The sequence below is a fragment of the Echeneis naucrates genome, chromosome 17 (genome assembly GCF_900963305.1).
Source record: "Echeneis naucrates chromosome 17, fEcheNa1.1, whole genome shotgun sequence".
Classification (NCBI taxonomy): domain Eukaryota; kingdom Metazoa; phylum Chordata; class Actinopteri; order Carangiformes; family Echeneidae; genus Echeneis; species Echeneis naucrates.
Genome location: NC_042527.1, coordinates 10,156,247 through 10,183,104, shown reverse-complemented (window position 1 = coordinate 10,183,104; position 26,858 = coordinate 10,156,247). Strand labels below are relative to the sequence as shown.

The 26,858-nt window shown below is 40.5% G+C and overlaps 1 protein-coding gene across 1 annotated transcript in view; it reads right to left on the bottom strand.

Moving 5' to 3' along the window:
- The window catches only part of LOC115058098 (neurocan core protein-like), a 36,459-nt gene extending 9,899 nt beyond the window's left edge, over window positions 1-26,560 (bottom strand). Inside the window, exons 1-12 of the mRNA XM_029525406.1 lie at window positions 26,476-26,560; window positions 15,536-15,615; window positions 11,872-12,069; window positions 11,085-11,267; window positions 10,295-10,469; window positions 9,437-9,564; window positions 8,588-8,872; window positions 7,990-8,130; window positions 7,812-7,880; window positions 7,537-7,694; window positions 7,274-7,442; window positions 2,105-3,247 (exon numbers count right to left, since the gene is read on the bottom strand). Coding sequence (XP_029381266.1) covers window positions 2,105-3,247; window positions 7,274-7,442; window positions 7,537-7,694; window positions 7,812-7,880; window positions 7,990-8,130; window positions 8,588-8,872; window positions 9,437-9,564; window positions 10,295-10,469; window positions 11,085-11,267; window positions 11,872-12,069; window positions 15,536-15,608 — 2,722 coding nt within the window. The 5' untranslated portion in view covers window positions 15,609-15,615; window positions 26,476-26,560. The remainder of the gene's footprint in view (window positions 1-2,104; window positions 3,248-7,273; window positions 7,443-7,536; window positions 7,695-7,811; window positions 7,881-7,989; window positions 8,131-8,587; window positions 8,873-9,436; window positions 9,565-10,294; window positions 10,470-11,084; window positions 11,268-11,871; window positions 12,070-15,535; window positions 15,616-26,475) is intronic.
- Between the last annotated feature and the right edge of the window lie 298 nt (window positions 26,561-26,858).

Genomic DNA, 26,858 nt, shown 5'->3' with positions numbered 1-26,858 from the left:
AAAGCGAGTGGTGCAGAAAAATCAATAGTGGGAGAATGAGGACGGCAGAGCCCCTCACTCAGCGCAGCGACTGACACCACCAGCACAAACAACGACAATAAGCTGGCAACAGCAAAATCCAACTAATATGTTTACTCAGAGAGGACAGTTAGAGGATATTACTTTGCAGCAACAGCACTGGGAAACTTCAAAGCATTAATCTATATGTCACACCTAGCCTTTGCCCTGAGTAATCACAGCTCCGGACTATGGTGGAAACACAGTTTACTTTGGAAATATGACTCTTGGATAAGCATTTTAAATCTCACAAGACCCCGTTGGCATTTCTGTGAAGGCAGAAGAGCACAGAGAGGAAGGTGAAAACAAAGAGACCTTTGTGTGATTTAAATGCTACATTTGATTAAAAAAAAAAAAAAAAAAAAAAAAAGATGAAAAAGCTGAAAACAGCTGAAAGAAACCTGATGCGCAATTATGTATCTGTGTATCAAGTGCAAATTCATGTGCGTCTGTGTTGATGTGTTCACATTTTAGTATGGATCTCTCCCTCACTCTCTCTCTCTCTCCCTCCCATTGATTGAATGAACTGATGAAGTGCTGCCTGATCCAGTGAGGACAGCAAACACTGACCACCAACATGAATACCATCCCAGCCACAGGGGACTGGACAGGGCTGACAGTGTGGACACAACAAAGAGGGAGATAGAGAGAGAGAGATGTAGGCTGAAAGCCATTACTCTGGTCCAATCTCCTGCAAGCACATCCATTCTTTTATGTTTGGGCAGCAAAGATATCAGCGTGTTTGTGCGTTTATGTTCTTCGGCTTGCATTGCTTCAGGGTCTCTCAGTCAATCAATCAACCCCCGTACTGTACATCAGCAGTCCAGGAGGTTGCCCTCGGCTGCCTGTTGATACAGTTTATAGCTGATTTCCTTCTGTGGATCCCTCAAACCCTGAGCAGGCGGCTTTCAAAGGGCGCCAAATAAATCACCATAAAAATGTATAATAGCATCATGTCCATGGGGCTTTCAAATGTTGGATGATAAGATGTTTTCTGTATGAGCACTCATTATCAAGCTCTGAATAAGTAGTAAAACAGGTGGCCAGCCAGGAGCCTCACTGAGCTGCAAACCTAATCAATAGACTGCATAAAGTGGCCAAGATGTCTTGCGCTGGGAATAAAAAGGTATGTAGCAGGGGAATAAACACTGAATCTTTTGAATAAATACGCTGGTGGAGGGGTCGGGGGAACGGACATGAAAAGCCAGCACGACAGGATAATTCTGTTCTTTTAAAACCAGGAGCTTATTTTTACCATATTGTTATGATGAGTGTCACTAGGGTAATGCCTTAGATTTGAGCAAGGGCTCAGTTGAGCTCTGTCAAAGGCGCCTTTCATGTCTACACACCTAAACATCTCATTTTCTGTATTTCCCACATATAAAAATAGAAAACAAGACGACCTCATTAAATAAGCAGCCATCATAATGTCAGCGTTTTTAAGGTGTGGATAGTAATGCTATTTCCAACTGGTGCAAACAACCACTTCACTGTGAAGCAACAAGGTTCACACGTCAATAAACTATGAAAAAAAAAAAAAAAAGAAAGGTGTTTATTAGCACTGCTTATAAACAAAGTCGAGGTCTTCTTAGAATATCTGAATCACAGAATTCATAAGACAAAAAGAGAGTGAGTGCACCACAAATGTCAATAAGATTCCCTCAAGCCACCATAGCAGGCACAACTGCAGTCAGTAAGCCAGATCAAAGATGTTGTTTTATACTTTTCTTTGTTTTCTCTTCCAATTCCATTTGATTAATCAATGTTTGTTTAAAACCTGTGTGATTGTCAGCTGCTGTGTTTCACTGACTTGTTTCTTTTTTTAAAATTGACTTTAAATTTTAAATTGACTCAATAATTCAATTGCCAGAGAGAGAAATTTTGAAAAATAAAACTCAAGCTGTAATAACAAATCAATGTGATGCTTTCAGTTAATCAAATTATAATCATTCTTTAATTCGAAAAAAAAAAAAAAAAAAAAAAAAATTCTCAGACTAATTACATAAACAAAGGCTACCAACAGGGTAAATGAACTAACAGCTCTTACTTGCTGGGCCCAGAGTTATGGTGCTGATGTTGGGTCCTCTGCTGCTCTCCTCTTCTATGTTGCCAGGCAACAGGGCCCCTGAACCCACAGCGTGAGACCACGTGGGCTCCTCCTCATCCGGCCCTGGCAGCAATGGAGGATAATCCAGAGAGCTGTTCTGATCGGCTTTTTCCACTGGGACCCACTGAAGTGAGCTGAGGGGGTGAGTGGAGCTGTGGGGGTTCTCTGAGAGGGGAGACCGGGATGTTTCTCCTGATCCAAACATTTGAGATGTGGACTGGGAAGAAGGGGCTGGTGGGGAGGGTGAGAGTGATGGAGTTTGGGAAGTCGATAGAGGTGCATCGATGGGTGGAGAGGAAGCTGATTGGGGCTCAGACTGTGACTGAGATGGTGAAGATTGTGAAAAGGAATTAAACTCTGAGATGGATGGAGATGGAGATGGTGGAACTGCTGCCGATGGAGAAGGAGATGGAGATGGAGATGAGGACGGGGTTTGATATGGGTCTGAAAAGACTGACAGGGATGGGGTTTCTGCTGGTAAAGTGGATTCTGATGTAGAAAGGTCAGCACTTTCCAGCCCAGTTGTGGTTATCACTGTGGCCTCTGGAGGGCTGTCAGTGGTAGTGGTGGTTGTGGTGGTGGTAGTGGTCTGTCCTCTCCTGTGGCCCCTTTCTCTAGATCTTTCTCTGGACCTTTCTCTTGGTTTACTGGTGCCAACTGGGCGCCGCGAGACTTGTATCTCCCCTTTTGCCTCTGCTCCTGTCATTTCTCCACTGCCTTCGTCGTCTCCTCTCCCCTTCTCTTCTCCTCTGCTCCTGTCCTCCCCTCTGTTCTTCTTCCCCCTCCCTCTGCCTCCTCTGCCACTTGCTCTGGAGGTCACTGTCTCTCCCCTCTTCTCGTTCGACTGGGTTGTGGTCTCTGCTTCAACACGGACCCAGGTATCGCCACTTGATGTGGTGACTTCAGGTGCCGAGCTAGAGGCGGTGAATGTGTGCGTCTCTGAACTTTCCCAGCTCTTGGTGTTCTCTGTAGAAACACTGGAGGTGGTCGAACTAGATGCCAACCGAGTGGGCGAGTTTTCACTCACCGGTGTGTTGTTCATCTCTGTGGGATTGGACCACAAAGTTCCCCAAGATTGCAACCCTGCAGAGGGCACATAGCGAAGAAAAAGAAAAGACCAGTAGAGTCAGCGGTGCAATTATTGCAGACAGAAGCAGAAGAACTAGCGTGATGACCAAAGTGAGAATCATCTTATGGATTCTCTGTCTTGCCAAGAAAGGCAAAACAAGTATTTCAAAGCTGTATGAACTACTCATCAGCCATTTCTCTCCGTCACTGAACCAGTGCTGCACTTCAGTATTATCAGCAGTAGCAAGCAGTTCTTTGCACATGAACAGAGAAATGCACTGAATATAAGGGAGAAACAAACTAAAGAAAATTATGTTATTACATTTACAAATGTGATGTGCTATATTAAATTATTTGTTATTGTTAAGTGGACAATTCAACACTATGTGAGTTTTTAAATAAAAATGTTCCTGTCATATCAATGTTTAAATATTTACCAGTTTCTATAAAAAGGTTTTGATTTGTAGCACACTTGAAGCTTTCTACTGTGATAAAAAGGCAGGGACACAGACACAGAGTTGAATAAGATCTATGTTATTCATAAATTCTATGCCCGAAATTAATGATAATTAATTAATGATAATATACAGCAAGAACAGTTTCAAAAACAATTATCTCATCTCATCAAAATGTAGCATTCTATAGTCTATTACTGATGACGTCTAAGAAGATGACTATGCAATTGTTATAGTTATAGCTAACAGCTTTAATTAAAGCAAATGGAAAACAAAAAATGTATGGGTGAAGGTATAAGAACCTTCTGGGCACAAGCACACACTTACACACACACCTACAAACACAATCAGACCAAAGGCGATGACAATAAGGACAAATACGGTCACAAAAATTGCCTAAGAATTGAATCAACAACTATATAAAACAGTTTGAAGAAACCCTGAATGGAGATGCCTGTCATTTGAAAACCACTTTCTTCCAGAGCCAGCACATATAAACCAGTAAACCCACAAGACCCCTGAGGGGGGAGGAAGTGAAATTGAAGCTGATGAGTTAGCCTTCACTCATTTTACATCCTCTGCTTGTCTTCATGTTTGTAAGAAACCTGCTGTTTTCCTCCCACGATGCCTGTGCCTCAGTGTCAATAATGGGCATCCAGCTCAAGAGAGACATTTGGAGACATGATTTCTCAGTGTGTGCACTAGTTTATGAAGGTGGTCACAGAAACAGACATGCTTCTTCTGTTTCTGTCTCTGCTTGCTCTGCGTAACCAAAACAATGAAATATATTTCCTCCAAAAAAAAAAAAACAACAAATATGCAGGTATCTCTTACTGAGTTGAATAGCTCTAAAGCATTCTTTTATCATCGGTGTTAGCTTGTGTTGTCATTTGATATTTTTTTATATTTGTTTACTTTTAAGCTTATTTAAACAAGTGGTCACCCATGAAGGAAGTTTTTCAGATCTGCAGGTGAATAATAGAAACTGTGGCCAATTCTTGAGAAACAGCTTTGTCTTGTCTTTTTTTTTTTTTTTAAGAAAGCCTGAATGCTTTTAGGTCGGAATGATGTCTGTCTGTACCACAAGGTGACACTTGGTGGGAAGTCTTTGATCCAATAATGCAAAACACAATTAAAGGGAGCATTGCAAGATTCAGTTTTTATTTTAGATGTTCCACTAATTACCTCAAAAATAGATCCACAGAATCTGGAAAAATAATTTACAACCCAACATGCAATAGAAATGTGTTGCCATGTAACAATGGCACTTACTGTGTCAAACAGATTTCCTTTGTGCAGGGGTTTGAAGAATCTAGTGTGTCCTTTAGTTGGTTACATATAAACATGGAACTGATCAATATATTTTGCGTCTAAATCTGCTTCATTTACCAGAAGAATTTACCACATATGGATCAAAGAAGTGAATAAAACAAAGATATAAAATGTTTTAGCTCTGCAAGTGAGCAAATCTCTCAGTAAAGACTATGACATGAGAAGGTTTGGAAGTATCCAAATGTTTCCTTTGTAACATTAGATATCTCTTGACTTTGGGTCACAGAGTCACATGAATACCTTTGTCAGTAAAAGAACAGGAGAGGATGTTGGACTACGGATTATTCACATTTGTCCTTCCTAGATATTTAGTAAAACCATCAATACAAGCCTCCTGAGATATATAGGAAAAAACATAGAAGGGCCATCCATATCTATCAGTAGTTTTAAAATTTTAAGCCTCTCCCTAGGCCAGACAAATAAGCAAAATGCCTTTTCTCAGTCCAGAGTGATTTACCTGAGTAAGTAGAGAGAGAAAATTTGCAAGATACATAAAAGTCAAGGGCAAATAGTCATCTTTATGAGACTGATTCAACAAGTCAAGGCCATGCCATCGCTCTGAGCCTATTTAAATCTAAGTAAAATAAAGCAAAAGGCTGTATACCATTTGTCATTACACAAGCTGTTAGACATTTGAAGGGGCACTCATAAAAATTGAAATCTGTATATCAGTTTGCACTATTTGACCCTCATGACCGCCTTTAGCCTTCAGACCATTGAAGGATCTCTGTCTGAGCAAAAATGTTGTTCTAGCCTCAACAACAGATTCTGAGCCAAAGAAGTCTATAAAAAAACACCTATTTTATTCATATCAGCTGATTTGAGGAGGTTAGCCCTATCCTTATCAATAACAGTGGAAATTACATTTGGCTTGGTTCAACCACAAGCAAGACATTCACATGTCCTGATTGTAACGCCTCGTGAAGAGAGACCAATCCCTGCTGTAGTGGTGAGTTGTGTGATGAGTAGAATACAATCAACACAAAGCTCCTCATTGCTCAATCTGTGCCAGGTCCAAACTGTGGGTGTCTCAGAGTAAGGCTGACATTTCTGTGTCAGGTTTGTCTGGCATTTACGACATGGATAATGTCATTCACATTTAGAGAAGAAATTCGAAGGTCACTTGTGTATCTTTTTTACCCTTTGTACTGCATACACTGATTGGTGGTCATTATTCCCGCACAGATAAATGAAAGGGTAGTATCACACACACACAAACTCAGCAAAATACACAACAAATGGAGCTGTCAGTGTAGGTCCATCCTCAAATAATTGCTTGGATCCCAATGAAAAACAGAACCACTAAAGAACAACAGAAAATTATAGCTATTCAGTGGCAATAAGCGATGAGTAGGGCTAAGAGAATAACACAGCAGCTGCTTCTTTTCACTCTATACAGCCCTCCCGTACCCGAGTCAACTGACACTGTTAGTGAGACAGTCAAATGTGACAGAATATTACTGAGGGGAAAAAGGAATACAGAAACTTGGTAAACATGATAATGCACCATTTATATTTGTGCTAGTAGATAAGAAAAATGGAACATACACTCCATGCTATTTTCACCCAGAATGACAACAGTGAGTGTGGCAAAGAAATGCAAAAAAAACAAACAACATCAAGAAACAAAGAACTTCCCTCCAATAGTGCATTCACACCATCATCCTTGCTACCTTTGTAGGCCATGTACTTTTTTTGTTTACGTGAATTAATCTTTGCATGACCTTCAGACTTGTTTTACACCAGTCAATAAACTTTAACCAGTCAAAAGTAGGGTAATCAGTGGAATTTTAATATAGTCTGATTTGTGTTTATTTATTGAATTTCTCATTTATTTAAAAAGATATTATCTGGAAAAGTAAAGTTAAATAAAAAAGTAATAAATACTGTTAAATATTCAGATTAAATTGCAGTGACAGTGGAGCAAGTGCAACAGCTGAAGCTCATTCACTGTCACACTTGGTGTCCATCACAGCTCATTAGTGACTCAGAGAGGCAGCCTGAACCACGCAGTTTTAGTTTGGCTCCAAGTTGGATGCAAAGGGCCCAAAGGCCTTTGGCTTGCCGTTACTTTTTTCCTTGTATACTTTGGTGTTTTTTTTTTTTTTTTCATGACTCACATTTAAAAGAGATTGTTTGTAGTCATGGTGTTTCGTCCTGTTTTGTTGACCAGATGATGTTTCCCCAGCATCGGGCTCAGAATCAGCCATTCAGTTCAATGAAAAGCAAAACAAAACAACAACAATCCACACACCTGGTGATGATGCGCTGGATGGATATGACTCCTGATCAGTCTTGTTTTGTATTGTAGTGGTGTCCTCTTCCTCAACCTGGCTGTCTGGTGCTTGGGTTCCCTCTTCTTCTCCAGCCCCCACCAGGTAGTTCCAAGGCTTCCAAATAGACTTGACAATCTTTGAGATCGCCTGAAATAATGAACCAGTGGATGAAAATTTAACTGTATCTGCAGCACCTTTCAGCCCTTCAAACCTTAGAAAAAACTCCTAGAATCAGGCCAACCTTCTTCTCAGCAGTAGGTGGGTGAGCTGGGGGTTGGAGAAACTCTTCTGAATCAGGTCCAGGCTCCAGCAGCTCTCCCCAGTCTAAGGAGCTCTGACCTGGGATCAGTTTGAGGGTCACATAAGATTCTGAGGACTCTGAGGACCAGGGGTCTGTGGCTGTGGAGATAAACAGGTGAATGATAATCCAGTTTATCTGCAAAGTTTGTTTTTGTTTTTTTGTTTTTTTTTTTTCAAAGGAATCAATACTGTAAGATGGCTCAAAAGTAGGAGTACCCTGAAGAGTGGCTTTCTCCTCAAGGTCAAACAATCCTGTCCAGTTGGAAGGTGAAACATCTGAGGACCCTGCATGGGAATAACATCCATGTTTATATTTTAAATTGTTGATTCTCTGGTTGATTATTCAGCTGTTTTGTGCTTCTACACATCCGCGAAGCAAAGACAAGTGTAAAACCTTTAGTGGCGGTTTGCTGTGTAGTCAAGTCAGGCCGCTCTGTCCCTGTGGAGTCGGCATCACTTGAGCCTGTGAGGTAGCTCCAGGGCTTCCACAGGGAGGTGTAGATCTGAGAGATGGAGCCAGTATTCTTCACTTTACCTAGAAAATAAGTTTAAAATGATTTGCTTCTCCTGTGGGAGTTTCTGAAGGTTTTTATCCAGATTGTGTCAAAATTTACTGTTTTAATGTTGCAGAAATCTTAAAATTAGCTTCTGGATGTTTAAGTTTCTTTTCTGTCTCTTCCACTGCTTCTGTCAATCTGTTCTTCTGTTTTGAAGACACATAGCAGCGGGGTAGATAATGTGGATCACAAATCAGTGTTGCCATAGCTACAACACTGGCAATGACATTTATTTTCATTCTTACCACATTAAGTATTCACAGCAACTTCAACACTTTTCCTATGAGTAAGATGGTAGCTACTTCAGTTCAATCATCCATATAAGTTCCTATTTATGATTGACACGCGCAATTATGTTAAATTTCCATGACTCATTGGTCCAAGATTATTGCAATAGCACAACAGATTTACTCATGTTGCCATGTTTTACAGTACCTCTGTAACAATAAGCATCATATAGCACTGTGGTGTTGTCTGCAGTGCTGTTGGGTGTGATGGTCCAGACTCCTGGCCGGCTCCCTCCACAGTCTGGGCGAGGCCGGGTCACCGGGTATCGAACGCTGCCGTCAGACAGCCAGCCTGGGGCGCAGCTGTCCAGGCCAGCTCTCCAGGCCAGATAAAGCTGCCCGACGGTGGCCAGCTCACCACCGAGGGACACACATCGGTCTGAGGCTGAAGACAGAGACAACTTGCCTGGGACAGATGAGTGAAACACCTCGCCTAGAGGAGGGAAACACGAAATTGTCAAGAAGTAAAAGAACTTCTAAAACTACATGTAACATTATGTCACGGCCTTGGTGCTAAAAGCATAAGGCTGTTGGCATTCTATGATTTTGGTTGTTTCTCTGTGTTTCTCTGAGGTCCAAACAATTAATTCTTTTAACAACGGTAAGCTATTAAAGCTTGTTGTGTATATAAAGTTGTTGTTTTCTTTAAAACATGTTAGTTTCCTAAATTATTATTGCACACTGCAATTTTACGTAAACAGAAATCAATAATGAGCAAATGGTGCATTTGCTTTGAACAAACATTGTTAGAATTTCAAAATTATTTACGAGAGAAGGACGAGAGAACTGCAGTGCCCATGCTCACACAATAAGCTTTGACTACACTTTCAAGCAGGATCAGTCCAATGTTGTCTTTTTTATTATTTTATTGCAATGAAAAAGAATGTTGCTGGACTTATCTTAATATTGTAATGGGTATGATGCAAACATCATTATAAAACTAAAAGGCGTCATGGTTTTTGATAATTGTTCTGTGTGTGTGTGTGTGTGTGTGTACCATCCAGTTCTTTTGCAAAACAATACACATCAAACAGCTCTTTCGGGTCCTTCTTCCCATAATTCCTCACTCCAGCAGAGTACTCTTTGTGTCCATAGCAACCAAGCGCTGGTAGCTGCACAGAATAACTGCGGAGACAACCATGTGGAAGTCAACCATGTGTGCTTTAACTAGGAAATTATTAGCATAAATATCTAATGGATGTTTCACTGTATGAACACCATCTCAGCTCAATTATCAAAGCTTTCATTTCTATTACATCTTTAAATGTCAGTTCAGCATAAATGAATATGTGTTTCCATCTTTAAAGAGTAAAAGATTAGAATGAATTAAAATGCAATTAACAGCAAAGAGGGTAAAAAAGGATGATCCTAAAGAAGGTGAAGTGAAGTTTTTACATTGGTGGATGATCCATAAAGTGATGAACAGTACACAAAGACAGTGAAAATTAGTGTATTATTAATTACAATTAATCAATTTATTAATTAATCAATTACTCGATTGATCATTTGTTGCTGGTCAACTCTTGGTTTGAAAGTGAATAATTATTATTATTCTTTGAAGCAAAAGCGCCCAGAATTCTCTGCTTTCTGTTTTATAAATGTGACAATATTGGTGTTTTTTGGTGTCCTTGTTGACTGTGAAATTATTTTTCAGTATTTTTTTTTAATAAGAAACTTTTTTAATATCAAGGCTTCAAATAAATTGTGAGAAATTACTTTTTCCCCCCAAGTCTGAAGTTGACGTCTTCAAAATAAATCCTCATCCTCATCCGTCACTTGATATGAATCATAAAAATTGTTTCTTACATCCCTGCCGTTAAGCAAAAGGTGCAAGTTTTATTTAATGTTTTCTCACCGTACAGTCTGATCATCCAACCAGCCGGCTGCACAGCTGGCAAGGCCGTCATAGTACGCTGCCCACAGCTGGGCTGGCGTGGCTATCTGAGCAGAGTTTTCCAGGCAGGCCCGTTGAGCGTCGGCAAACGAAAGGGAGTAACGGGCACTGGGAGCCTGGTAGTGAAACACCACACCTACATGGGCAGACAAGGAGACAGCTGAGGTACACCTTTTCAGTTCGCTCTATTAAAGAGATAGACCAGCACAGCCAAGTTGAAAATCAATAATTCAGCGGGATGTAATTGAAGAACATGTTGGCTTGGCCGCAAACAGATCAATCTACCCCATGTGAGTTTCAGCAAATTTTTCACAAATGAGCAATCAGAAAAATCATCACTAGTGTTTGAACCAAAAACTTCAGTCCACAGAATTACAAAATTAATACACTGGAAAGCTCAATAACATAAACAACAAAAACAACACAACACCAAGCTATATATATTAAAAGCTATGGTATTGATAGACTGAGTCAATGTTATTAATGTTTAATTGAATAAAAAAACATTTAAGGGGGACTGGATTTGTTCTTGTTTTAAAGAAACCATCATTCATCTTATATTACCACAACAAGACCTGAATGGAATAAGACACAAAAATCTATTAAGTTTCAGGAAGAAATTTCAAGGCTTTTGTGTTGATTCTGCTCAGTCTGTCAGCAGCAGATCTGCTCAGTTCAAATGTTTCCTTTAGGGGACATGGCACTAAACCTTTCTCACAATGAAATCCCTGTCAGTGGCTGCTGCACTTACCAGAGACCACCAGGGGCACAGTGTCTCTCTCGTAGTCATTGCCCATGACAACCTGACACTGGTAAGTGCCTGAATCATTGGTACGGAGACTGGAGATCTCCATGGTAGCATTCAGGCGATTGGCAGTGTATCCTGGCAGCATGACACGTCCGCTGAAAGCCTTATTCACCTTGATTACATCACCTTTGGCAAAGAGAAATAGGTTTCTTCATCACAAATGTCTACTGGTATACTGCGGATTTTCCAGACAGAAGATAAATACATACAAATCGAGCACTAGAGAAACAGAGATAAAATGTCACGTCCAAATTTCATTTTTCGTTCAAACCTTTTCACTGAAGGGGCTTATCTCATTTTAACTGTAAGAGCTGCTGTTGTCAGCTTGTCAAGCTCTGCCACAGTCTTATTTCAGAGGCTTTCAGATTTGTTAAGATACTGGGCTATCGTAGTATTTTAAACAATAGGTTAAATGGATATGTTAAAGTGTTCTGGTGTAATCTGGCAAAAAAACGTTGCAGCAGAGGAACGGGTGCTTAAAGCGCCACTCTGCAGCAAGTTGCAAACTATTTGCTGCCAAAACAATTAACACACAAATTTGAAAATGAAACAGAGGGGCCTCAAATACATACATACATTGAATATGTCTTGATTCCACTGAAACTCTAACACTAAGATAGATTGGGAGTGTTTACAAGTACAGAGGAGGTGGATCATTTTCATTTCTGGAACTGCTAATGTCAGCTTGCTGAGCTGTTTACAGCTGAGTCAGACCACATTTTTGTTTCACCTTTAACTGAAAGCACAATATCCTCCTGAATAGCACCCTCTCTCCCCACCGGGAGTCTGGTCCACTGGATGTGGGCTGGCTGGCTGGAGGAGCTGGTCTGAAGGGTGAAGACACAGGGGAGGACGGCTTTGGCCGCCAGTGTTTGTTGTACTGTAGGATGGATGACCCTACGCATGTTCACTACGGAGGAGGCTTCACCTAAAGAGGAACACCAACAAATTAGAGCATAATTATAATATGCAATTTAATAAAATATATTCGGGGAGGGGGGGGGGTTAGGGTTAGGGTTAGGGGGGGGGTTGGAAAGGAATTGAAAAAATTCAGAATTTACTTCAGGTTCTTAAGGGAGCAATTATACTGGAAACCTGGACTCTTCTTGGCCAAAACCTTTGCACAGACGGATTTACAGATTTTCTGCCAGTCTTCTTGCAGATCCTTTTAAGCTGCATCAGGCTGGCAGCTTGGGAGTATTGGTAGACGACCATTTTCAGGTTTCTTCAGAGGTATTTGGGTTCAACTCAGGCCTCTGGCTGAGTTGCTCAAGGACTTTTTTTTTTTTTTAACCACTCAGTGTCACAGCTGCTTGCTGAAGGTTACCTGATACAAGTTGAGCTTTGGAGCAATCCAGGATCCCAAGGGCTCAGGACCAAGATCTGATGACGAACATCGCTGCACATAGCTCTGTTCAGCTTCCTCTCAACCCTAACCAGGCCTGGTTTCCTCCTGACTCCTGACCTGGTGCTTATAAACAGTTTGACACTTTGCAAACTTTTATAGATTCCTCAGATTACTACTTTCTCTGTGAAAATACCTGGTTGTTTGAAACAATTTCTGTTTAAAGAGAACATATCAAGGCCATTTTTTGTGCTCACCATTTCATTCATGGTGTCAATGAAGGCAGATTTCCTTGCTTCAGCGTCATATCTTTACCTTAGATTGCAGTCTAAACACATGTAAGAGCTTATAGTTATTTAAGGCTGACCCACCACACAGGCTGGACTAGAGCCAGAAAACAAGGGAACCCCCTGCCAGGCAATCTGAGGAAGGAAAATGAAGAATTGTGGAGAACAGTGCTGGGAATAAAGTTGCTTGAAATTCTTGATATCATTTGACAACATTTATTATTTGGGATATTTTTAATTCATCTCTTCGATTTATTTGTTTGTTTTTTGACGCTTTAAATTCATAATTTGGCTGTTGCCATCTTGATTTTTCTGGGTGTGGGCTTTAAGTCTCGTGGCCTTAGACGTTTAACATGCACAACAAGTTAAATGACACACAAAGAAAACTCATGGCAGCATTATAGGCCCTTTTTAAGAATTCTAGAGACCACATTGCTAGTGGGAACCAGACACAGTATTAGACTCAATATAGACCCAAATCATTTGCAGCCCTCTCCACATCTGTGGCTCTTCACAGTCCTTTCTCTGAGATCTGCAGGCAGCTCCTTCCTCCTCATAGCTTAGATTTTCATTGAATTTGCATTTTTTGCCTTCTATAGCTGGTATAGGTGTGTGCCATTCAAAACTGTGAATTCCAGTCAATAGCATTTATCACAGTTATGTTATAATAAAAGGTCTGAATACTTGTTTTGACAATACAGCTCACCACAGTGGCTGTCTCCTTCCTAATTATTTAATTTCTTCTCACCATTCACACAATGACCTTTACTGTCACTCAGATTAATTGAGGAGTTATTTCATACAAAAGGAGCATCCTTGTAAAGGGGATATCATCCTAATAGTTAGATTTGTGTTTCTACAGATCGATATCGGCAACTCACCCAGCCTGGTTGCCAGGGTATACAGGTCCAATGTAACCATGACAACAAGATCACCTACAAAGGTATTATCCACAAAGCAACCAACCAATTCTTAACAACATCTATAGTTTTACCTTCTCTGGATGGTGAAGTCAATTACAGACATTGTTTATTGTTTTTCATTATATAGATGGCGGGAATCATGTTTTGTGTCTTTGTGTCACTGCAACGTTTCACTTACTTTTAACTGCTCTTAATGCAGTCATAGTCATATTAATGTTACATGTGATACGTTGTGTGATGTGTTGAGTATTTGTCAGTGAAAGAAGACGGAGTCGCTACAAAAAAACTTAATGGACTTAATGAAAATCGTTTTGAGTATCATTGCATTTGTTTACTTTTCTTCTCTATTGAGGAAATTTTGCTGTAAGTCAAAGCCACTAAGATGAAGTGGATTAATACAAGCATCACAAGAGGGGATGTCTGAAAAAGAAAAAGGAAAAAAATAATATTGCACATGGTGGAATTGAATCCCTGAAAGGAATTTCCATCTGCATTTAGATTGGCTGGCTTTCACAAGCTGAACCCCTCTGAGAGCATCTCCCTGTGCTGAAAAACACCACCAGCACCTTCCCCCAAATCAGATGTAATCACAAATACCTGAAAAAAGCACACAGGCCATAAAAGCCAGTGTAGAGTAGGAATAACAGGGGAAGAAGATGAGAGAGGGGAGAGAAACTAAATGGTGGAAATTGAGGGACTTTGAATGACAAGTGTACCCTGTCTGTAACATGGCAATTGGGACAAAAGAAAAACAGCCTAAAAAGAGGAGCAGAGAGCTGGAAGTGACATGAAAGGACACTCTCTGTCATTAACAGATGTCATCTCTCATTCCTGTCAGCCCTCCAGAGTCCACTGAGCTGTTGGAACTACAGATAAACTGCAAAATGGGTTTCACTGCTGTTTCCTAAATTCAATTGAATCTGAAAATTCACTCTCTTTACACTATTATTAGTAGTTGCCATGGTAAAAAAAAACAAAAAAAACAAGTATTATTATTTGATTCTTTGTTGTCTGTTCAAAGGCAACTTTGTGGTCATAAATGCAACAGTTTATAGGTCAGCAGTTGAAGGAAACATTTTTAAATAATAGTAGGAAGATTGTTTTGTTTACTTTTGGATCCTGGATTGTGCGACAGAAGCATTCTCCCATCCATGTGTAATGACCAGTGAGGTTGTTTTAATGATGAGCGATGCAGTTCTTTAAATGAAAACCCAAGGCTCACAAACTTCCACCATGCATGCCAGTGGCAGGAGAAGTAATTAAGGAGAGAAACTTATCTTTAGTGCAGGCAGTCAGCAGGCTGCGTGACCTCAAACCAGCGATTGCATCCACCAGAGATTTGCCGCCTGGACTTTTTCTTTTTTTTCTCTTTTTCTTTTTTTTTTTTTTGTTTTTGTTCACATAATTGTGAATTTTACGCATAGTTGTAATGGAACAGATGGTCGACTAAACTTGCACAAATGGGTTTGGAGGTGTTCCAGCTCAGTCCCACCGAGCTTGTCTGCAAACATCCTCAGTATGTCAGCCTTCACTTACAACACTCACATGAGTACAGACCTGTCTGGTGTAATTATGCCTATAGAAAAACGAATGCAGTAACTCTTTTCTCTATATTCTGGTCCAGCTGCTTCCTCTTCTTTCATCCCTCCTTCCCATCCATTCTGTTACTTGTCCTCTTTCCCACCCTCTTCTTACACAAAACATCCCGTGTTTGGACATGCTTTGCTGACACTGGCTTTTGTTCCTTCATATCCAAAACTGCTGGATGGTTTCTGCAGCATTTGGAAGATGAGGCGGTTGAAGGAAAGAAAGAGTGTAGATAGGAGACAGAGAACTCACCCAAACCTAAATAAAGCAGCAGCAATAGAGCAAAGAGGGTCTGCTGCCCAGCTGCACACAGAGTCAGCACCATCCTGGACCTGCAGAGAGAGAGAGAGAGAATAGATAGGAGATCAGTGAAGGGAGGATAAACCAGTAGTATCAGGAGTAAGCCAGCCGGTGGAATTCTTTAGATCAAATTTTGCTATACTGGATATGAATAAATGCTTTTAAATGTTCCAATTTTGTAAAACAGTTTGGACAATACAATGAATAGCTTATCTTCTAAACTGTAAATGAAGCAAATCTTAAAGTTTACTTGCAGCTTGCTGAGAATATTGTCAGTTGCTTTCAGGCATATTGAGACTGAATCATATATTCGTCCATTTTCATGGAAAGTGTACACATCCGTATGCAGCGCTATCAGCCCATGCATTAATATGTATGCTTTCCCCTTGAAGCCAAACTCTGTACTGTAACTATATTTTTGACTTAATATTCAGATGTTATAGATGTTGTTTGTTAACATGAAATCCATGATCTTAAAAATCCCAGTTTTCTTCGACCCAAAAATTGCTCTGTGTATTTGGGACATTGCTCTGCATGGACACGCACTGTCACTGGTGTGTGTGAAAGTGTGAAAGAGATGCAAAAGAGACGAAGTGTGAACATTTTTCTTTCAGAAATAGCAGTTCGGTGGCTTCCATTGTCTGAACAGATAACAAGCATACTCTTTGTATCCATAGATTTCTGATTTATAAAACACTAAGCTAATTAGAACATCTCAAATTTGTGACTTTGACAAAACTGTGTCTTGATTGAAAGGAAAAAACAGACAAAGGGTTTTCACCTGCTGGAAATGAAGTGAAAGTTATTGTTCCTTCCTAACTGTGCCGGTGCTGTTTCAATCATGCAAAGAAACCACTCATCTTAATGAGCTCAACTCAAGTTCAAGAGCAGCAGCAGTAGGAACTGATGCAGGTCTCTGCAAGTTGGGGAGGGGACGGGAAAACTATTTGTCCTTCTGTTAGCTTTTTCTCCCATCTATGTATTGTTGCAATCATTTACCCCCCAGCCCCCTCCACTCATATCCAACTCCCTGCCAGTCACGCCTATAAAAGTCCGCTATCTGCACCAAAGTGGCCATGAGAGTGTCCAATCAATATCATAAACAATTTCATTTATCAAATGTGCACAAACCAAACATGCATCGAGCCCATTGTTCTTTTTAAAAAATCTTTACCTATATGTTATCAGCTTTTATATCTTCCACGATTTATCATGTTTTTTTAATGAGTAACACTATTAGGGTTCTGTAAACACAGAAAAAAAGCTTAAGCCTGATAAATTTTGTCCAATATTATATCTTATAATGTAACAGGAAAAATATATCCACCGCTAAAAGAGGTGTCTTGTCCTGTAAAACCACATTTTTTGTGCCTTGAAGAAGTAAATCCAAGTGCAGAGAGATAACCCACACAGACCAGGAGACGTGCAATCCCCTCACTCCTCCAGACTGCGAAGCATATTACACCCTCCAGACGAATATTAAATGAATAAATCAACATTTTAGGATTCAATAAATAATCAACATAATAGTCTTCAAGAAGGAAGGATTCTTGGCCTGCCTGTATATTTCATTGCATTCGTTTTACATATATATTTTATATTACCAATAAAATTGTCACGGTGTGATTTCAAATATTTCAAATTAAATGAAGCATTTAAATATTCTGTAACAGCAAATAAAATATTGAACATGATTTACAGTCTTAAAACAGTGTGAAGTGTTAGTTCAACCTTTTTCTCACTCATATGTGGCTGTTAAAAGAAACCATGATTTAATTAAATTATACAATTATACAAATTATACAATGATGAGCGCTCATGTAGACCTCACTGAAAAGTACAAACAGATGGAAGAACTGAGATTTTTTTCCAATTTATAGTTATATTTCAATTATTTGGGAGATGACTTTGTTGACAGCAAATTATATTTTTCAAATTGGACTTACTTTAGTACCTGAGCTCCAGTCGCAATGTTTTAGTAAGTGCTAAAACTGAAAAAAAAAAAAAAAAAAAAAGTTCACAAGTCTGATATCACATGCTTCTGCTGTCAGACATGGATAAATCAGATGAAGAAAACTGGATTGAATAATATCAATATGTAATATGACTATGACTGCATTGATAAAATCAAAATGGTCACTCTCCAAAAAACAAGACAAGATTACCTTTCAGTATACTGCAGGAGAAAGGTAATTCTGGAGCATTCCTACTGCACAACATAGAGGAAATCCTACCACACATCAGAAATGAGCTGCTGACTTTGCCAGAGGATTTGGCTTGGGGCCCGAAGCTTCTCAGCTCAATGGAGAGACGCCTGAGATGGAGCCATATTGCTCTGCACTGGTATGAAATGGAGATGAAGAGGAGAGTATGCTGTTTGAAGTAAACACAGCTTTGTTTTCAACAGTAATGATGATTTCAAGGGGAGTTAAGCAATTTCAACAAGGCTAAATTATTCATTTATCTGTGGACAAAATATTGGTTCTTTGTTCCTTGCTGACTTCACATGCATTACAGTGGCTATTTAAAGAATTCAAAATAATCGGAGCAGAAATTGTTCCAACACATTTGGACTTTAAAGGATTAAGTTACATAAAGTAAATAATTAATCCAAGAAAGTAAATGGCCTCTTTGCATTCACCAAGGTAACAGCAACTCATGCCAGCAGCATCCCCCAAGCTTAAAAAGAAGATTATGCAACAGCACCTCAACCCTTTATAAATTACGAGAATAATGGAGGCTCTCTTCTCCAATGATGTGAAAGCGAAAAGAAAAATATTCAACTGAATAAAAGTGGAGCGTGTGAGGCAAAGAAAAAAACATTTCTCTCAAATAGTAATGCACTTGGTGATACCTGCTAAACAATACTGTCATTAAAGAACAATTTGTTGTGCACTTTTGAATCATGGGCAACCAAGTTGGTCGTAAGCTTTTTGAAAAAGGGGGTTCTGAGGGTGAGACCCCACTGTGCCACACACTTTGAAACAAACCACCATAAAGGTGGTTGAGGACCTTGTGATGGCCTGTGACAGATTGGGGTTGAGCCGTTGGACTCCTTGCATGTTGAGGACCTGCAGTATTGGTTGGGCTTGCTGGGTGGGTGACAAGCGATTTCTAAAGGTTTGGAGAGGGTCATGACACCAAGACGTTTGCCCAGTCTTGCTAGCAGAGTGTATTAGAGGGTGTTGTATTTTGGTGTCTGGGACTGGCAGGGCTCCAGCAACCACTATCCACAGCAACAGAATTCAGAGCTCAGCGTATGGATGTCTCTATGGAAGCAGTACAACATGCAAACTGTGTTCCTATAGACAGCAGCCATTCAAAGTTTTAACCAGAGGGGATTTACAAGATACAGTGCACTGGACATCCAGTCACACCAGCTGCATACTAACAAGTGCCACCTTTTGTTAAGGACGAGACATCAGATGTTGTGAGCGCCTCCCTCCAAATCGCGTCTCTTCACTTACACAGGCACAGTTGTGTCTTCAGCCAGAAGTCTCTAAAATGCTTCAGTGGACTTCAATGTGAGAGTCCGTCTGACACATTTTCACGATGTCGTCTGAATAGGACGCACTATTGGCTCATTGTAAGAGCCTGCGAGTGCGGTGACAGAGATCCAAAGAGAGCTAGCAGACAAGGCTGGCAGACCCACATTAGTGTTCAGCACTAAGCTGTCAATCTGTTGAAGCAGGAAACCGACTGGCCTCATGAGCATCATGACGCAGGCAAGATGGGCCCCTCGACCCAAATCTCCTTCAATTCTGCAGTTGGTGGGAAAATAGCTTGAAGACAAAGCATCAAAAGTGTGTAACATGACATCTAATCTGCTGGTGTGGTTGCGAACACAGCATGACAGCTTTTAGACTACAATGCCTTCCTCATGGTACACTGGAGTGTGTGTGTGCGTGTGTGTGCGTGTGCATGTGTGGGGGACTATCATGGTTTCCTTAGTCAGGCCAGGTTAAGTCCTGTGTTGCTCGATGACACAAGCATATGCAAACATGCCACTATGCCGCTGTAACAGTGTTACAGTTAAGCCAACAAAGTCAAACCGCCACATCAAACCTCGGCTGATTGCAAATTATAGGTTGAATCTTAATGTCTGCATTTTCATTCACAAAACAACACTCAAACACGCACAAATACAAACATGGATACTCTTGAATGTCAAGACAGTTATTAACTGACATGTATAAATTACTATTGTTGCGCCTGCCAAGCTTTCCGCTCTAACATGACACTAGCATGAACTACTGTAAAAGAATGGAACTAAATGTAGCACTCAAAACTCTCAGAGAATTAAATGAAGATTTTTTTCCTAACATCATTATAGGGTAGGTTATGATTAGATGAAATTCTGAAGATGACTTTTGAATATAATGTCTACAGTGCATAAATAGTTGCAGATGTTGTATGCTCAAAGTAATCCTTTAGCTAAAAATAAAACCTCAGGCCCATGTTAGTGTCTACAGCAGTTGGTAAGTCATGTACATAACCAGCGCTAGAAGGCTAGAAGCAGCTGAATTATTCTGGTGTAACAGGGGAGATGTAGCTTTAGAATGCTGCATTGTAAATTACATTGTAATTTATTTGTCATAAAAATAACTCAGAAAGCAAATGGTGCAGTGACAGCAGTGTTCACTTTCTCAAACCAAATACAGGTCATATTAAAAAGCGTCTAGCTTAAAGCTGGCATATTTGTCTGCTGATCAATGTTTTTGTTACTTTACCCTGATTTTAGCAGTAACACATCACACTAAATTATTATCTCTTGTTGGCATACATTCCAGGAAATAAACAACCAAGTGGATCTATTACATACAGTTGCAGTGATTTTGCCCCCAGAAAGAGTAAAACTCATGAGTCTTTTCTTCTCTGTTCGGCATTTAACTTGCTTGTTCAGTTTCCACTAACTAAACAGTTCCTCTGTTGGGTGAATTCTTCTTACCCCAATGGGGAAATCAATTTTTATAGTACCGTTCTGTATGCACCACCATGATGACAAGAGCGAACAATTGAATTATTGTCTAAGAATACAGATACGTCAAATATAAGGTAACATAAAAGGCTTGAAGTCCTCAGCTAAATCTGGACTACTCGTCTATATTTCTCAAGCAGAGTCAGTTTTACAGTAAGGGGTTGAACAGTCAGTCTTGTTTCCCCCAACTGGGATATGAGAAAAGGTGATTTCTCTCCTCTCATTTTCTTTAATCATGTCTCACAAAACTATTACCTCTAGAGAGAGAGTGGCAGAGTGAACAGGAAAATAACAGCTCCAGACGAGTGACAGACAAAGTGGTGAGCTGGGAGAGGAAGAGGACGAGGGACAAGGAATGAAAGGAAGGCCATTTTATCATCAATATGACAATAAAACACTGTCATGATGAAAGCTCTTCAGAAAGCTGCATTGGGGCCTCTATAATTCTTTTTAATTTGTTGTTTATGAGAAAAGGGCGGCAACCAGTCCATCCTGAAGGATCTGTGGCTGAAATTTGAATGTCTGTTCAGAAAGAAGCAATTTTCATTCATGAATTACAACGAAAAAATGCAGTGGCAGTATTTTGCAGTCATGATGTTGTACCTCAAAAAAGGGTGTTAAACCATCATGCATCAATATAAATTGCTCAAGAAATGAGAAAATAGAAAAAAAAATAAAAAAGGGACACTGCAAAGGGGGACTGAACGGAGTTGAATCAGATTCTAATTTCCTGCATATAAACGCACAGATAGCTTTTGTATTGAGTGAGCCTGTGTGGTGACTAATCACACTCAAAGCAACTAATGACTCATGCAGTTCTGGCCAGAGCTTCAGATGGCAAGAAGAATTTGGAAAGCTGCTTGTCCCTCCAATTCAAAATTACACACCCCACCTCTCCAACTGAAACCATTGACTCCACTAGGCACAGGGACAGGGTTACTCAAACCAGCTCGATAACATGCTAAAAGGCTAACTTAAAATTTGGCACAATGTGTGTGTGCAGCAAAGCGAAGAGAAGAGGCAACGTAGATCTCGCTGAATGAGCCAGCCAGACAAATAGACGAAGAAAGGCACAAAAAGGAGTTGAAACTAGGTTGTAAGTACTGTAGTTGGCAACTTTCTTGTTCTTTTCATCAATTATTCAGTACTATACACAGGTATCCAAGAGGAAATATAGAGATGTTTAATGCATGTGTCACAAACGATTTGCTCATACCGGAGAGAGATTGAGAGCTCCTCCAACATCCATCTGTTAGCGACCTTTCTGTAGAGATATTTAGCTGCACCAGATGATTTCAAAAATCCCCTTTTCTCTCTCCACCTCTTTATCCTCAGCTTCTTTCCAGCATCGCCATATGTGTATTTTTGTTGAGCAAGCAAGTGAAGGAGGTGTAGTTTTAACTCTGTGAGATCCAGTGCGTGTTAAGCAGATGCATTTGACAAAAAATCTACTAAAATGTATCTGAATAACGCATGAATAAATTCTGCTAAATACGTGACAACAGAATATGGTAATATAGCTGTTCGAGGAAATGGAAAACACTCAGCAGTCTCAGTGGAATCAATCATCTCTCATTTCTGTAATAGATCAGAAAGGATCAAATCATGCTGGCATCATTTCAGACATCAGAGAATTTTTTCACTGAAAAAGATTTCACTAAAAATTGATTTGGTATAGAAACGCATGTTAAAAAGTACATTGTGAATAAATATTGTCTTTGGCAACCTTTTTTTTCCTTCAAAAAACAGTATCTATACTGACAAATTCATTATTAAACTTAGTTGACGGTTTAAACACCATATTATTGTACGGCTGTCTCGTTACAACTTAAACATCATCATACTTTCAAAAACTTGCTTCATTCATAAACAAGCTTGAATTTGTAATTTCTGCCACATGGAGGCAGTGTGACGAGTTGTAAACAGCAGTGACAGATGAGAGAATAGACACTGCAAAGCTATTAGCAAACGCAAGCTATGAGAGTAAATCAAAACAGTAAAGACGTGTGAGCTATTCAGCTGGATGATAATTCTCTGTGGGTTTTAAGACTATTAATTTCATATCGGGCTACATGTGGTAATTTTATTATGTATTTCATCCTCATAATGTGGATATTTATTACAGCAGCTTTAAAGAGTCAGTTCCACTGAAAATATTGAGATCAAATGTATCTTAAGTATTTAGCAATATGAACGGGGTTAATGTTTTGGAGTGGCCACTACACAAACTGTGAAAAGCAGAAACCAGGGGTCAGAGGTGAAGGTTCAGGGGGAGGCCCTTGGTAACAAAAGCACTTATCCTGAGTATGTTGGTGCCACAGCTCCACACCCACAGTTTGGCTTAAGTCACTGAGCTACTATAAAGGCCACATCTGGCCATGTTTTAACCATAGGATGGAATAGTAGGCACAGATACCAATACTCCGCTGGGACTTCATCCAAGAATTCCTCTTCTTTGATGATGTACTGAGTCTGTGGTCTATGAACTAGGTGAGAAAAAAAGAGCTTTGTCTTTGAGCATTTTATTGGCACTGCCAATGCCTAGTTAGTCAGAAGCCCTCATTGCCATTAGGCGTGGAAAATAACAAGACATAATAGCTGAAAGGGGTTGTTTGGGTTTGTTTTTTGTTTTTTGTCTTTTTAAACTAAGGGGAAAATTTTTCAAGTAACACAACTGCAATGACTGTTTGCCCAGACTAAATAAAACTTTGGTGCTGCCTCGAAGACCTTCTTATTCCTCTATAAAGCCAATCATTTGTCTTGCAACAGTCACTACATTAAGAGAGCCCCCCAGCCAAAGACAAAGAGAGGGACCTTTCTCTCTTTGTGTGGGTGAGCGGTTCAGCTGTGGTCTCATCTACGCTTGTGGTGATTGGTCTGGTTGGCTGCTTAAGTCCCACCCAGGCCAAAGACTGAAGTTGATTGATGGATTGGTTTGTCCAATCCCTTTTGGGGTTTGGCAGCTGGGGACTCACTCAATGAGAGGGTTTAAATATTCCAGGGAGAGAGGGAGGCAGAGTTTGATATTGTGTCTAAATCCAGCAGCTCAGAACACAAAGTGTTCACTGCATTTTATTTTTTTAGATATATCTGTCAGATGTTCATGGTCGGATCGGTCAGGTCTGAGATTTGGGAGCTGTCCAGTGCTGAAAACGTGGACAGATTTTGATCCAGCCACTGTGAAGTCATTTTCCGTTTTAAACCTGCTCACCCCTCTGGCTGTAAACAGCCCACAAAGTTCAAAGAGATCATAAACACTCACTTTAGCTCACAGTCTAGTTCACTGTCAGATCGGTTGTTCATGAGCTCAGAAAAACAGACCGCAACAAAGAAGTTTGATAAATATATTGCAATTTACAAAGATACCCATTCAGTCTAAACATAATCATCCCAATTTCATGGCAACACAACCATAAAGAACCAAGGCTGTGGCTCTCAGAGGTGAAGCTTATTTTGATCCGAGCTACGGCCTTAATCAGAACGAGTAGGCACTGATTTGCACTTATATAGTGCCATTCTGTTATTCTCACCATATAAGGTGGGAATGCAGCCCATAATCACCTAAGTGAAATATCCGAATGGGTGCTTTCATATCATAGATTAATATCAGACCCTGCCTGTGAGGTAGGTTTGGCTCCAACAATATACCATCAGCAAGCCTCTCCAAATACATATGGAGCAGGAATCTAGAGCAGGAAAGCACATTTATAACCAGCAGGGATAAACTGTCTGCTCTGATTCATTTCATTCTGAAAATTTAGGCTACGATATTTGAGGGCTGACACAAAGGAGTATTTCTCTGATTGATAAATCTCCAAATGAATCGATCAGATTTCAAAAAATAGCGAAAAGCTTCTGAGCACAGTTTCACAAAACCACCGTAATGTCTTAAATTCCAAGGATGTTCAAATGACGCTTTGCATTTCAGAGCCACATTGGCCTGTTTGCTTTAAAATAACTCAGTGATTAATCAAGTGTCACAACAATTGCTGGCCATTTTGCTGTCAATTGAGTAATGAAATAATTGTTTCCAGTCCAATTGATAAACTCTTTGTTGTATAAAATGTTTAAATTATTTATAAAAACTATAACAGACTCCAAATATACCAAGAAATATGCAGTTTACTATTATGAGACAAAGACAAGCAGCAGATCCTCAAAGCTGTAATAAAGTAAGTTTGGCATTTTTGCTGGATGAATGAGCTAAAATTTCAGCCAATCGTTTTAGGTTGAGTAATTGATCAGTTTTTCCAGTTGTAAAGGATTTCATCTATTTCAAAACCATCTGACTTTTTTCCATATTCCACTGACTAAGTGACTCCTTGAATTGCAGAGAGCTCAGAGCCAGACATGATAAAGAATACTGAGGCTGACTGAGTGCAAAGTGTGCAACGACAGACAGCGAGGCAGCTGAACCAAGCTCGTACTCTATTTTCAAATCAGACTCATCTGTTCCCTCACAGCACTGTTGTCTGTTCCCTCTGCTCGTGTAAGTGCAGTCATCTACATACACAGAGCAAGACACGAACACAACTACTGTATGCGTGCCAGACACATTGATGCCCAGCCCACATGGCCCTTTCAAACAACACACTCACACAAAGACACATGCACATACTGTAGACACATCCGGAAAGAATGAAAAATGCATGTTGTAAACTTTCAGCTGGTTCTCTTAGCCTCATTCTTCGCCGATCTTCTCTCTCCTCATCCCACAGGCCCGTTATCTTTCATACACATACGGTCCCTCTTCCCTCAACTCCGGCTCGTCTATAACGTGGCGTTGCCTAGTTAACCTTGTCCTGCTTTGTGGCTCTGACACACAGCTGGTGGTGGGCACACTAACAAGGCCAGAGAAGAAAAGACTTGAACTCCTCTGGACTGGAGCAGTGAAAAGAAGCAGAATGGGCTTTATTGAGCTGTGGGGGCTCTCATATTCTCAGACAATACAGCTCATTTGTCAAGGTGACCCAAACTGTTCTCATCCTTCCCTGTGATTTGTTCATACCAGTGTTTGTTTCAGAGGGGATAGTCATCAATGCAACACTCTCTGAGATCAGTTTGCCAGCTTGGAAACGGACAACCACTCATTTTAACCTCCAGCAGGTCACTTCTGTCATTTTATAGGACCAAAGCAAAGTTAGCGTGAGGCAGCCAACCCACGGGGTGATCTCTGATAATCCAGCAGTACCTTTAATGTAATGCCCAGGTGACAGCTCTGGAGGTGGATCTGATTTTGGCACTTACTCAACACATGTTGTTTGTTCACCAAATGACACTGATTTACATAAAAGATTTCACAGACACCTGTTCGGGTGTTCAGATCTGCTTCCACAACTGCATCACTCAACCGAAGGCATCCTTTGCCTTTGATTTCATTTTGGCATCTGTTAAGGAAGGTTTAGAAGATGTGCGAACCACAGCAGAAAGTTACTGATGATGTTAAGACAAGATCTTTTGAGATGTAAAGGACAAACTAAAAAGGTTACTTGGTGACTTGATGATTTATGCATGTCTCTACATGGGTAGTAAATATAGACCAATATTAAAAGCTCGACCAGTAAATAATTAAAGATGCGATTTGTGTGTAGCTGAAGCTCTGATGATGAATTGTGGAAAGCACTGATGAGTCCACATAAAATACGTATTGCTGACACTTATTCATGCAGATTATTTGATATTTCATGCCCGGGCACACTGGAAATTTTGACTTGGCTTGTTTTTGATCGAGTTTAACCAACAGTGCTTTTTTTTCTTTAATGGAAAGCAAGAAATTGCAAGATCGTCCTCCAGTAGCCGAGCGGTCTCAGGAGCCTCCTGCCACCCGCTGACTTGAGATACAGCACACTGACCAAATGATTGCCTTCATAAAGCGTGCACTGGAAGCAGATCATCTTCTGGCTCTCACTCTTACCTTTGAAAAAACGAGGTGCGTCTTAATGGTGCAGTCCCCTGGAATGTGGGCGAAAGATTTGCGCTTCCGTGCAGGTGCTCTCCAAAGCACCCGGAGGTTGCAGAGACGGCGGGCGGGCGGAACAAGGGTGAAACAGCACTTTGCAGAGGCAGCAGAGACCGGGGAAGAGCGCTCCGTGTCTTGGACTTTCCGCTCCGTCCTCCTTCTCTCCTCCGCTCGCTGGGCAGCAGCCTTATGCGCCGCTCATCCTCACAGGCTGATGCCGGAATCGATGCGCACGCACAGCTAGGTGCTCCGTCCGCGCCCCCCCCCCACCCACCCCCCGACTCCTTTCCCTCCTCTCCGGCAGCTACGCTGAGGGAGAGAAGCAGATTCAGTTTGAA